The sequence below is a fragment of the Pipistrellus kuhlii genome, unplaced genomic scaffold (assembly GCF_014108245.1).
Source record: "Pipistrellus kuhlii isolate mPipKuh1 unplaced genomic scaffold, mPipKuh1.p scaffold_m20_p_2, whole genome shotgun sequence".
NCBI lineage: Eukaryota > Metazoa > Chordata > Mammalia > Chiroptera > Vespertilionidae > Pipistrellus > Pipistrellus kuhlii.
The window spans coordinates 163,283,156-163,296,932 of NW_023425515.1; the positions used below are offsets into that span (position 1 = coordinate 163,283,156).

The following is a 13,777-nucleotide window of genomic DNA, read 5'->3' on the forward strand; positions in this document are numbered from 1 at the left end:
AAGGATAGGTGAGGGCCCATCTGAGCATATTTCTCATATTTCTTGCAGCTACAAAGACTTACTGAACTAATTTCTTGCTGTGAATCTTGCAGTTGCTGCTGAAGAGGTCCCAGCTGGGCCTTCCCTGACTCCACACACTCCTCCAATTCTGTTGTTTCTTGCTGCAGGCGACTCAGCTCTTCCCTAGCTTTGGCCAGCTCTTCTTCATAAGTGGAGATCTGCGATTCTTGACTAGTTAATTCAGCTTTCAGGGATGAGATCTATAATATGGAGGTGAATGAGAAGAGGAATAAAAAAAAGAGATGTCATTAAAATGTTCCATAATACAATACATTTATTTGTTTAGTTTACTATTTTGGTATTTTTAAATGTAAACATTTGATAGAAAAGACAATTAGGGAATAAATAGTTAAAAGGCACAGGTACATACTTCTAAATAAAATTTGGAAAAATAGTACATTAATTGCCCTATTTTCCCTAAGGAAGGCCTGTAATTTCTGAGTGAACTAAGTTCCATTTCCTTCATGTGCATGATGTTGATTAGAGATTGCCACCTAATGACAGCAACAAGAAACAGAGAATGCTTCCATTTTAAGCCAGGGAAAGCAACTAAGGTGTAAATACACAGCAGTAAATGGCTAGTCTTTACCAGTTGGGCCTCCTCAGAGCATTTCTTTCTGACTTCCAGGAGTTGTTCCTCCAGCTGGGCTTTCTGCTCATCCAGCCCATCGAGGAGTTCCTGTACTTGCTGTTTCTGGGCCTGGAGATTTTGCAGGTTAGTACTCTCCCTTTGAACTTCATCTTGAAGATCCTAAAATACAAGAAAAGAAACATATTTATTTTCTTTGGAGGCAGGGGAAGATTAAGCCAACAATATTTAAGAGCCTATTTAAGGGAAAGAAAATAAAATATTATCGTATTAAGTATATTATATTGAGGGATTGGAGGACTCGTAGCTTTAAATACAATCTTTACTTGAGGACCTCTTCCCTAGATTCCAGACTTAGACATCCGATTTGCTTACTCAAATCTGCCCTTGGATGTCTGATGACTTTCACAAACATGTCAAAAACTCCTGGCATCCGCCATCCCCAGCCCCCAAATCTGCCTCATTATCAATCTTCGCCCTCCTTTTCAGTTTGCCTGGCCAAAAAATATGTCATCATCTTTGATCTTCTCTTTCTCTAACATCTCAGCTCCAGTCCATCAGTTTATTTTCAGTACCGCAGCCATTGTTAAAAATCTATGTCAGATGATGTCATTCCTCTACTCAAAACTCTACACCGTCTCCCCATCTCCCTCACAGTAAAAACCAAAGTGCTTACAATAGCCTTACATGATCCCTCCTTCTCTCAACTTCATTTCCTACTGCTCTCTTTCTTGCTTGCTCAATTTCAGCCATACAGACCTCACTGTTGTTCCTCAAACATGCCAGAAATGCTCTCTTCTCAAGATCTTTCACTGATTATCACCTTTTCCTAGAAAGTTCCTCCCCCAAGAATCTATATGGCTCAGTCTCTCATCTCTTTCACTTTTTTTGCTCAACTATTACTCAGTGAGGCCTTCCTCAGGCCTACCACTACTACAGTCCTCCCTACCTCTAATTCTCCTTCACATATAGCATATAATTTTATTTACTTCCCGTAACAGTTTTATTGAGATAACTCACATGCCACATAATCCACCCATTTAAAGTATACAATTCAATTGTTTTTAGTATATTTACACAATTGTGCAACCATCACCATCAAAATAATTTTAGAACATTTTCATCACCTCAAAAAAACACCCTCCCAAATATTAGCAAGTCACTCCCATTTCCCTCTTGGTCAGTCCAAATGAGATCATATAATATGTGATTTTTGTGACTGGCTTCTTTATTGCTTAGCATATTTTCAAGACTCATCTGTGTTGGCATAAAATAATTATTTTTTAAAACTTTATTAAGGTATAATTTACAAACCCTGATCAATGTGGCTCAGTTGGTTGAGCATCATCCCATATGCCAAAAGGTATAATTTGTATACCATAAAATTTGCCTAACTTGTTATCCTTTCTAATTCTTTAAGTTGTAGGATCAAATAATTTATTAATTTTTCTTTCTTTCTTTCTTTTTTTTTTTAAGGTGGGCCTGTAGTGCTATGAACTTCCCTCTTAGGAATGCTTTGGCTGTGTCCCAGATATTTTGTTTGTGTGTGTTTTCATTTGTTTGCAAGTTTTTTATTTCTTTCTTGACTTCATTGATAACCCATTCCTTGTTTAATAACTTGCTATTTAGCTTCCATGTGTTTGAATGTTTTTGAGTGTTTTTATTGTATTTGATTTCTAATCTCATTCCATTGTGATCTAAAATGATTGATGTTATTTCAGTCTTATTTTGTGTCCTAACATGGGTCATTGAAAATGTATATTTTGCAACTTACTGAGCTGAAATGTTCTATAAATGTCAATTAAATCCAACTGATGCAGTGTGTCATTTAGAGTCACTGTCTCCTTGTTAAATTTTTGCCTGGGAGATCTAGCCAGTGAGGTCAGCAGGGTGTTAAGTTCCCTTCTGTGACTATATTGCTGTCAAATTCTAGAAGTTTTTTTTATGTATTTAGGTGCTCCTATATTGGGTGCATATATACTTATCAGGTTAAATCCTCTTGTTGGATCAATCCCTTTAGCATTATGTAGTGACCTGTGTGGTCTCTTGTGATGGCATTCATTTTGAAGTCTATTTTGTCAGATGAGTATTGCTCCCCCAGCTTTTTTTCCATTTCCATGGAAAAATGTTTTATATCCCTTCACTCTCATTTTGTGTGAGTCTTTTGTTCTGAGGTGGGCCTCTTGCAGACAGCATATAACTGGGTTATGTTTTTTCTTCAAACACGTTCTCTATCCCTAGCTCACTTTCTTCTTCTGGCACACCCATTATGCAAATATTGTTACATTTCATGTTGTCCCACAGCTCCCTTAAACTGTCCTCCTGTTTTTTGTTTTTAAATATATTTTATTGATTTTTTTTACAGAGAGGAAGAGAGAGGGATAGAGTTAGAAACATCGATGAGAGAGAATCATCGATCAGCTGCCTCTTGCACAACCCCTACTGGGGATGTGTCCACAACCAAGGTACATGCCCTTGACCAGAATCAAAACTGGGACCTTTCAGTCTGCAGGCCAACGATCTATCCACTGAGCCAAACCGGTTTCGGCTGTCCTGTTTTCTTAACTTTTTTTCTTTTTGGTTCTCTGATTTTTTCCTGACCTGTTTTCTAATTCACTGATCTGATCCCTGGCTTTCCCAAATCTGCCGTGTATTCCTTTCAATGTATTATTTATTAGTGCTATGTCATTCTTTATTTTGACTAGTCTTTTTTCATAGTAGTATATCTTTTCTCATGCTGTTGAGCATCTTTGACATCATTATTCTAAACTCTGTACCTAATAAATTTCTTATCCATGTCGTTTACCTCTTCTTCTGGAGAATTCTCTTGTTCTTTCATTTGGGGGTTGTTTCTTTGTCTGCCTATTTGTGTCTATGTATTAGGTAGGTCTGCTACAACTCCCAGTCTCTAATGCAGGACAATGTCAGATGCTGTTTCTGACTGGCCCTGGTCCTCTCTTTGGAGCTATCAGCAATCCACAGTTTGTGGCTCCCTCTGCTGGGGCTGGGTGCTTTTGGAAAGGACCAAGATGTACAGCAGGCTCTGCTTTTCCTAGCCCCAACCCCAGAAGGAAATTAGGCAAAGACTCAAAGCCTCTAGAGATCCACCTCGGTCTGAAGTCTGTTATTCTCAGAGATGTAATTTGTCTCAGGCTATAGACCATAGGGTTGTGCAAGAGGGCTTCCAACAAGGTGGGGGCAACTGTCTTCTCCCCAGTCAAAAACCTTCTGGATAGCAAAGGTTCACCAGAGAAAGAAATTCCCTGTAGCATGAGGGAATGACTCAGCACAGGAAAACTGAGTGACTGTCTTCTGAGCTCAACTCTAGAGCCCCCAACTCTGGACTCTCCTCACACAGCTCCAGTCCACTTGGCCCTCCCTGTGCTGGAGCCCAAGGTAAGTGGCTGCACTGAAATTTTGTGCATTGGCCTTTTAAGAAGGTACCTGTATATCCAGGCATCTCTGGCTGGCACACAGCAACCCTGTTGCTTTTCACAGCCAGATGTTCTGTGGGGATCCTTTCTCAGTTCTGGTTCTCTGGATTGGGGTTTAGACTCCAGAGTTCTCAATGTGAACTCCTCATGGCGGAGAAATCCCTCCAGATATTCAGCTGCTGTCTGTGGAATCCTGGCTGGCTCTTTTGTGCCTCCACACTTCCTACCATTCTCTATGTGGTCTCCACTTTCCATCCTTGGTTATCAGGGTTCTCTCCAGCTAGTCTTAAGTTTATTTTTCAGGGTGGTTTTTTCAGTATTTTATTTGTATTTTCAGTTTGGTCCTGGGAGAGTGTCAGTGTAGCTTCCCCTTACTCCATTGCCATTTTTAATCTCCCGCAAACACTTTCAATAGTGCTTACAATGTGCTAGGTACTCTTCCAGGCTTTTTATGTATAGTAACTAATTTATAACCTATATGACAGATCTACAAAGGTAGGTACAATTATTATTCATTTTACAGATGAGAAAACGGAGGCATACACAAGCAAATAACTTGCTCAAAGTTTGTTAGCAAGTGATGGATTCAAAGTAGGTCCAGAATCAGCTTTTAACCACTATGCTTTATACTAAACTAAATGTCTCACACATGTGTGCCACTATTTTTCAAATACAGGTATAACTGAAAATATTGCAGGTTTGGTTCAGACAACTGCAATAAAGCAAATATTGCAATAAAACAAGTCACATCATTTATTTATTTATTTATTTAGGTTTCTCAGTGCATATAAAAGTTATGTTACTACTATACTCTATTAAGTGTACAACAGCATTATCTCCTAATAATGTGTATACCTTAATTCAAAAATACTTTATTGCTAAAAAATTCTAACCATCATCTGAACTTGGAAAAATGGCACCAATAGAATTGCTCAAGGCAGGGTTGCTACAAACCTTCAAATTATAAACAAAAAAACTATAAAGCATAATAAAATGAGGTATGACTGTAAATGTAGATGCTTCTGTGATTAAATAAAACACTAAAAATGCTTTTTATAATTGCTTTTCATCTTATTTTTTCTCTGCCACCTAACTAAATCTGAATTATAATTATCATTCTGCTCTCTTTAAAATTTTTCTTTGAGCACACAGTCAGGATCCGAGATGAAAACCTTCATGAATGAGGGCTGAGGAGTCCACCCACCACAGAATAGTGTGATCCCCTTAGAATCCCACTTTAATCCTGATGTCATTCCTGGGAGACCCTTTGCAGGGCTGTCAGGATAAGTAACCCTCCCCCCTCATTTCCAAATCTGGGAACCTGGAAGTAACCGCCTTAATTAGAGGGAAGCAGAGTCAGATTTGCCGAGGGAGAGGGCTCAGGCAGTTCTGGAAGTCAAAGTGATGATCAGGTGGAACAACTGAACTGACTTCCCACCACAGAACAGAACCAGTCCCATCCTGTTCTGAGCCTGCTTTCAGCCCGAGGAGGCCCTACGCACGATCCTTGAATATAGTGTTCTCCAACTCTGACTTTTGGAGCCTCATGGAGATAACCAGAATCAGATCAACAAGGTGAGGAGTCCCAGACTCTGTCAATCACCAAGGAGTCTGAAGAAGGTGAAGCTTAGTGGCAGCGATGTGACATCAGATCAGCAGAGGAAAGAGTCCCAGGTGCTGCCAAGCATCAAGATCTTAGGAGACAGGCCAACAAAGAAAACAATCCAGTGACAACCGAGAGCACCTCTAAAGAAGGCATAGTGGACGTATGGTCAATTTACATGTTTGTCTATTATCAGGTAAGATTGCTGAAGGACAGAGCCAACCCCTCATCTTTCTTTGAGTTTCCACAATCTAATGCAATGCCTAGCACATTCCAAAGAATAATTAAGAAATGATTGATAACTATCTTAAGGATTTTAGTAACTGGGAGGAACTAGGAAGTGTGCCTGAGGTTGACAGAAAGAAAGGACTTGATCTTTTAACATACTGTGAAAAGTTGCACTCTCTATTCAACCTATGGCTAAATATTAATACTATCCTCAAACTAATCTAATGACAAAATGCCCTTTGTTAGGTTAAAATACTTAAAATTTCTATTCATGATTTTTATAGTGTGTAGATTAAGATTCATCTGACATTTAAAATTTCCATTATGTGGAAAAAATCTTTACTGCTTTAGCATGCCACTGTAGCATATACCTTTCTTGGTTTTAAATTTATATATTTAAGTTTATACATTATATAATGGGCTATTCTTACTCTTTAGGAAGGCAGAATAACTGCTTCACTTCAACATAGTAGCTTGAGTAACTATAATAGTTTGAAAAAGTCTTATAATTAAGTATTTTTTTAAAAATGCCACTCATTTTGAATGCCTTATTGTATTATTATACATATTACAGATATATAGTAAAATACATGTCATATAGTTTGTACATAAAGATATGCTGGCCTAAAAAGCAGTCTTTAAGACTACTGGGAGAGCCCTGACTGGTTTGGCTCAGTGGATAGAGCCTCGGCCTGCGGACTCAAGTGTCCCAGGTTCGATTCCAGGCAAGGGCATGTATCTTTATTGCATGTATCTTGGAGGCAGCTGACCGATGTTTCTATTCTAAAAAAAAAAAAAAGAATAGTGGGAGAAAAAATTTTTTTTCTTTTCCTTTAATTAAAAATGTTCAATGGCGTGGCTCAGTGGTTGAATGTTGACATATGAACTAGGAAGTCACTGGTTCAATTCCTGGTCAGGGCACATGCAGAGGTTGTGGGTTCAATCCCCAGTCAGGGGCATGCAGGAGGCAGCTGATCAATGATTCTTTCTCATCATTGATGTTTCTCTCTCTCCCTCTCCCTTCCTCTCTGAAATCAATAAAAATATATTTTAAAAAATGTTCAAAGGCAGGAATAGAAAAAATATGTTAACTATTTCCATCCTCAGATCTCTCCCTTCTAGTCTAATTTCCCATTCTCTCCTAAACTCCAAAGAAAAACATTGGAATTCACATATGTAATGATATATAGTATTTATAACTAGATATAACTTGATCTCTACTTTTACTGTAAATCTAATAAAAATAAAATTTAACTTGAAAGGTTTATATAAGAAAATGTCTAGGACATAATGCTAATTCTTAAAAAGCTGAACACAAAGACAACATAAATATAAAGCCATTTATGTATATTCATAGAAAATACAGCAAAAATGTTAATGGTTCTCTCTCGAATGTGAAGTTGTGAAGTTTTTCTTTTTATTGATTTTTCTATATTTTATAAGATTACTCTGAACATTACTTTTTTTCATATTACTTTTATAATCAAGAAATGTCAAAAATTATAATTTCCACAGCAATATCAGTATCCAGATATATTTGGCTATTTTATTTTGGTACAGATTTGCTTATCCTGAGACTAAGTAAACGCAGCAAATACATATCTCCCTCCTCCCATGACTAGGACAGTGGCAGGTACTCCTAGCAAACAGTATCTTCCACTAAACTAGGATAATTTTCTCTTTCCATTATGATAGATAACTGTTCGGGAAAATCTTCTGCTGAATCAGTGCATTACCTCAGCACTATCAAATGTCATCCCGTCAAGTGAGTGACAGAAGACATTTGTCAATACCTCTGTAGTTAGAGTCTATTTTATTCTTTCTCCCCAAAACATTTTTTCATTAATTTTGTTTAAATTAGAGTTACTTTCTTATTCATCATTCCCTTTCCAGTGTATCTGAGAGTTGTTTCCATATTGTGTTGTACAGCTATAGAAGTTACACATTTTTTACCTTGCATTTTCTTCATGTAACATTTATTTCATTCTTTTTCAAAAATTTCTTTTTTGATTAAGGTATTACATATTTGTCCTCAACCCCCCATTCCAATCCCCTACCCCCACCCCCTTAATGCCCCCACCTCCGTATTGTGCCTGACCACTGGTCAGGCTCATATGTGTGCACATAAAGTCCTTTGGTTGATCTCTCCCTTTTATCCCCACCCTCCCTTTGAGGTCCAACAGTTTGACCCATGGCTCCTTATCTCTGGGTTTGTTCCTGTTCATCAGTCTATGTTGTCCACCATTTCCCCTAAATGAGTGAGATCATGTTATTTCATTGGTTTGTAGTTTATATTTTGGTTCCTGTCTTGTGCTATTAATATCAATGAATTCTTTCTTAAAAGAGACCTATGTGTTTCAGGTGAACTTAAAACATGGGGCTTAGAACAGGCTGACACTGACAAGCTGATGGGCTTTGAAGATTTATTTTTCAGATATTACCACAATTCGTAAATATTAAAAGGTATTTGTAAAACTGGGCTTCATTTTTTAAGTCTCCTTCCCCTTCTGTCTTAGCTGTTTTGCTATTCTGATAATTTAGAAAAGTGAAATGATGTAACTAAACACATTAATGAAATTCATAATGCCTTTACTTTTCCCCCTTTCTCTTCCCCCCTAACCCTCGCCCCCCCAACCCGTTCTAAATGAAATTAAGCTAGATTCATCAGTAAAAACTTGCCTGGGCAAAACTTGCCTCAGCAAAAATAATTTTACAAATTGAATTAAAGGTTCCTACAAATTTTGTCTATAGGAATCCTATATGACCTAAAATGACCACTCACATAGATATTTTTTCTTTTTTTCTATTATACAAATTTTATGTAAATATTCTCCTGCTGTACAAAAAAAATAATTTAACAGTAGAGTTAATTACATGTTCCCTTGATCATTCGTCCTATCCTACCCCCTTTCCTAAAAGTAACACTGGTCAGTAGTTACGCTCTATTTTCCATGACCATGCTCTACAGCAAAAGGAAGGACAATAGAAAGAAAGGACAAAAGGAAGCACTTAGAGAATGGCAAAGATGAAGTGAACAGACTACTAAAATACAGTGCCAAGGTTTGTTTTAGAAAATACCAAAGCTAGCCATAGCCAAGGTTCCTCATCCAGGGATGAAGGGATCCTTGAGCTGGGATCTTGGCTTTATTTAAAAAGAAATATCAAGGAAACTGTCTTGTTTTCTAGAAATTACACAAGTTACTAACATGATAAACTCATCCCCATTCCTCTATACCCCATGAAGTACTACAGGGGTACAGAAAAGAAAATTTTAAAAAATACATAAAAACTTGTATTTATATTGAAGAATAAAATAATTTTTACAACCTAAATCAGTTTATATAACTGAAAAAAGTAACTTAAGTACTAAATCTATGAAATATTATCAACATGAATATGCTTGCATTTGTTCATATAAAATACAGAATAAAAAATCAAAAAGGACAATAATTTATGGATAATACACTTATTTATATTTAACAGGTTAAAAAACTCTATAGACTAAACCAAAACTAAAAATAATTAGATACATTCTCAAAACAAAAGTTACAGAACTATTCTTAATATAAAAAATACCAATTGTATAGCAAGGTGTTTAAGTCAAGGAATAGAAATTAAATAAACTAGGGTGGGTGTTAGAAAATCTCACTAACAGATTGCCTTTATTTCCCAATCATATGCTTCCCAGCATGTTCTAAGAGTGTTATCACTAGAAAAAGAATGTTGAGCTCATATATCTAATTTTATTTCCACCAAAAATAAGTCAATCTCTGAATTAAAATGAAAAAAAAAACAAAACCCATGGATAGTTACTATGAATTTTTGAACTTTTACTGATAAAGTATAAATAATTAAGAGCCTCTTTTGCATGAGGGTTGTATGAACACTGAAAAAGTCCGACTTTTCATGATGTACTGTGCTACTAAACATATCTGTAGATTCTGAGTGGATCTTGATCTGTTTTTAATTTCATGCACAAAATTGAAGTTTATTGATTTCTGTTCCCAATGGCTTCCTTAAAATTACATCCATTTAACAATGTCTTTTTAAAAATTAATTTTAGAGAGAGGAAAGGAGAGGCAGAGAAATCAATGTGAGAGAGAAACATTGACTGACTGCCCTCCTGACCAGGTAGCTCAGTTGGTTGGAGCATTGTGCCATTCACCAAAAAAAAGTTGCAGGTTCGATTCCCAGTAAGGGCACATACCTAGGTTGGGGTTTCAATCCCTGGTCAGGGTGCAAACCAGAGGCAACAGGTCAGTTTCTGTTTTTCTGTCTCTGTCTCAGTCTCTCCTCCACCCCCCTTCACTCTCCCTCCTTTCTTCCCCTTCCCTCCGCCCTCCCTCTGTCCCTCTCTCTATCTCCCTTCTCTCTATAATCAATGAACATATGCTCAGGATTAAAAATAATAATATTAAAAATAAAGTTAGTTTAGGAAGAAAGGCAAGGGGGGGGGGTAAGCACTTACATTTTTACATGTTGGGTGATAAGAGTGGCAGTAGTGAGAAAGAAAAGCACTGGCAGAAATAGGAAAGTTCAAAATTGAAGCTTTCCCCCCACCACTACAAGATGAAACTCATTTTAGACATAGTGACCTTGAAAAGATAAACACCAAAATGCCTAAGTCGAGAAATTAGGAAGACTGTATAAATCCACTTTTTTTATTCTGCTACTGATTAATAAATAGCTCCAGTAAACTGCCTTTTGCCAGAGAAATTAAAAAATAAGAACTAGGAGTTGTAATTACTTAGAGATTTTAATTATCCATGTTATCACTAGTCTGTACCTCATTACCAATGGGTAAATCAGAGTTAATTCAATAAATAATGAACTCTACATATTACCACTTCTAATAAGTTGTCTTGTGCTTCAGAAAATTGAAAACGATCACTAAAATGAAAAGTTTTAATTATTTCTAGATGTCAAATATCCATGTCATCTTAGTCTAGTGTCTCATTACCATGGATAATACTTGTATTGGAATAGAATAAGTAATGAATCTACTAATGGAAAGTTGTTGTGTTTTTTTTAAAATATATTGTTATTGATTTCAGAGAGGAAAGAAGCGGGTGAGAAAGATAAAAATATCAATGATGAGAGAGAATCATTGATCAGCTGTCTCCTGCATGCCCTCTACTGGGGATGGAGCCTGCAACCAAAGCATGTGCCCTGACTGGGAATCGAACCAGCGACCTCTTGGTTCATGGGTAGATGCTTAACCATTGAGCTACATGGGTTAGGCTACTAATGCAAAGTTTTAATCCACTGTTCTTTTTCAGTGAACTTATGTTTGACCATTACAAACAACTTGGTCTGTTCCAACCATGCTCCAAGATGCCTTTTATTTATAGCACCTAATGCAAAAATTCAACAATTAGGCTTCCTACGATATGTTAATCATACATCTGGATTTAACAAAACTTAAGATTTAACATATACCTTACCGTCACCATTAAGTAATAAAGGATGAGCAAATCATGAAGAAATTTTGACTAACAACAAAACCACAATGATAAGAAATCAAATATTCAAGGACTAGAGACTCAGCACAGGAATTCATGCAACAGTGGGGTTCCTCAGCCTGGACTGCAGGATCAAGCCAAAAGTGGCTTTCTGGCATCCCCCAAGAGGACCCAGATTGCGAGAGGGTGCAGGCCATGCCAAGGGACCCCATCAGTGCACAATCAAAGCTGGGGAGGTACACAGGAGGTTGGCCATCTGGGGAGGAATCACGGAAGGGCTCCAGGGCATGCCATGCTACCCTACCAGTAGGAACTTCTGCCCCCTGGTGGTCAGTGCACATCATAGCAAGCAGACCCTTTGACTGTTTGGACAACCAGACTACTGGACACTTAGCATATTAGGCTTTTATTATAGAGGATAGTCCATTTAGCCTAAAAGGAACAAAATCTTAGTTCAAATTGGCTATTTAAATTCACAGCCTCAAAAGACCTAGTAGAGAAAACCAACATTTAGACAGATACAAATAACAAAAAATTATCTATCATAAAAAACTTTGTACTTTGAAACATTATCTGGTTAAATTTAGAAACATCCAAGATTATATAAGAAACTATATCTATTTCTTCAGATTGAGAAAACTTTTGTAGATTGTTTTATCTTCTATCCTTAAACTATTTTAGCAATAACTGTTGAAGTCTATGACTCTTTTGCATTTCTTAATAAGTTCAAAAACAATGTAATTGAGGTAACCCCCCCATTCTCATTATCCCAAAGAGAAAAAACATTAGTGATGATCTCTTGACTTCTGCATCATGTTTCAAAAAATCCCAGTGTATATAATGAATGCTGTCTTCCAATATGAACATCAACTTTTAACAAGAAGTCTCTCTGGGCCCTGGCCAGGTAACTCAGTTGGTTAGAGCATTGTCTTAATAGACCAAGGTTGCATGTTCGATTCCCAGTCAGAGCACAGATAAGAATCAACCAACGAGTGCATAAATAAATGGAACAACAAAAATCCATGTTTTCCCCTCTATCTCTCTCCTTCTCTCCCACCTCTAAAATAAATAAATAAATAAATAAATAAATAAATAAATAAATAAATAAATCTCTCTGGCCTCTTCGTTAATCCCTCAATAAATCATTCTCCCCACCTTATCACAGTCCACCTGGTAAAAAATCCCTGTTGAATGTCACACATCAGAACAAATCAATGAATCTAACCATTTAGAGCTTTTACCTATTTAAAACTGAGATAAATAGGGAAATCCAACATACAAGTAACATGTTAAGAAATGCCCATCCTTAGCTGTTTTACACCCAACCTCCTGTATGTACTGGTGCAGCATTCAGGAAATGATGCCCCAGTAACATGGTCACATGCAATGCTTACTGTTCTCACTGCAGCACTGCCCAATTTTCTGTATTTTTAATGTTTGAAATACCCCTTTCTGTGTCATTTCCCAATCAGAAACTGAGGTTTGTCTTTTCTATTTTATTTTTAAAATGAAGTTACTTAACATAGCATTTACTGAAAATGAATTAAATCTCTTTATGACAGTTTAAGATATTGTGACTACTAAGCAACTTATAAAAATATTATTTTAAAATATTCCATGTAATTTCCCACCCTACCAGTATTTTGCAAAATGCTCCTTTAAAATACCAGGTCTCCTAGCTAACAAAATCTCACATCTTTGAAAAAGCAATTTGTGTTTTCAAGATGATGACGATGTTGATGACAATTTCACTCATTTAATTTTATTGGTGTAATAATATTTATATCGTAAGTCATTAAAACTTATCTCTAATAGTATAATATACAGTGAAATATTATCTTTAAATACTTTCAAAACTAGAAATTTATGTTGAAAAATACTGCTTTCTCATTGCAGTGTGATCTCGGCAGGCCAGAATTCAGAGAAAAACAATTATTTTATAAAGAACAGCTATTTATATTACATATATAATAGACATTACTTGATCTATTCACCAACACCACAACCATCACATAGTAAAGGACCCTATACATTTAAAATATATTCTCCTAAATCAGAAATGGAATACTGAATTTCATAGCCCACATACCTGAACCTCGCTTGTCCTCTGTTTAAGAGTATCTTCTTTCTCCTTAAGATCCTGTTCCACATTATTCTTTTCCCTAGAAGACCAGCAAACAATGCAAGAATATTTGAGAACATCAGCTACACCCGGTATGGTTATCCAGCCTCCTAATCCTGAATCGCTTTTTAAATACATAGTGAAACATTCAATTTTTAAATGAAGGGCAGACCTTTCTACCCAATTTTAATTATTTATGGAACAAATAAATACAAGCTCTGTTTGTTAAAAAAAAAAAAATCGCTTTCTCACTAAAATGTGGTGAAAAGAGAACAGATT

General features: G+C 36.5%; 1 protein-coding gene across 6 annotated transcripts in view; it reads right to left on the minus strand.

The window, feature by feature from the left end:
* EPS15 (epidermal growth factor receptor pathway substrate 15) overlaps nt 1-13,777 on the minus strand; it is a 113,395-nt gene that overhangs the window by 34,614 nt on the left and 65,004 nt on the right. For all 6 annotated transcript variants that reach the window (XM_045584592.1, XM_036447245.2, XM_036447246.2 and 3 more), the window contains 3 exons: nt 13,466-13,538; nt 650-811; nt 63-260 (listed from right to left, as the gene is read on the minus strand). In XM_045584592.1, coding sequence (XP_045440548.1) covers nt 63-260; nt 650-811; nt 13,466-13,538 — 433 coding nt within the window. The remainder of the gene's footprint in view (nt 1-62; nt 261-649; nt 812-13,465; nt 13,539-13,777) is intronic.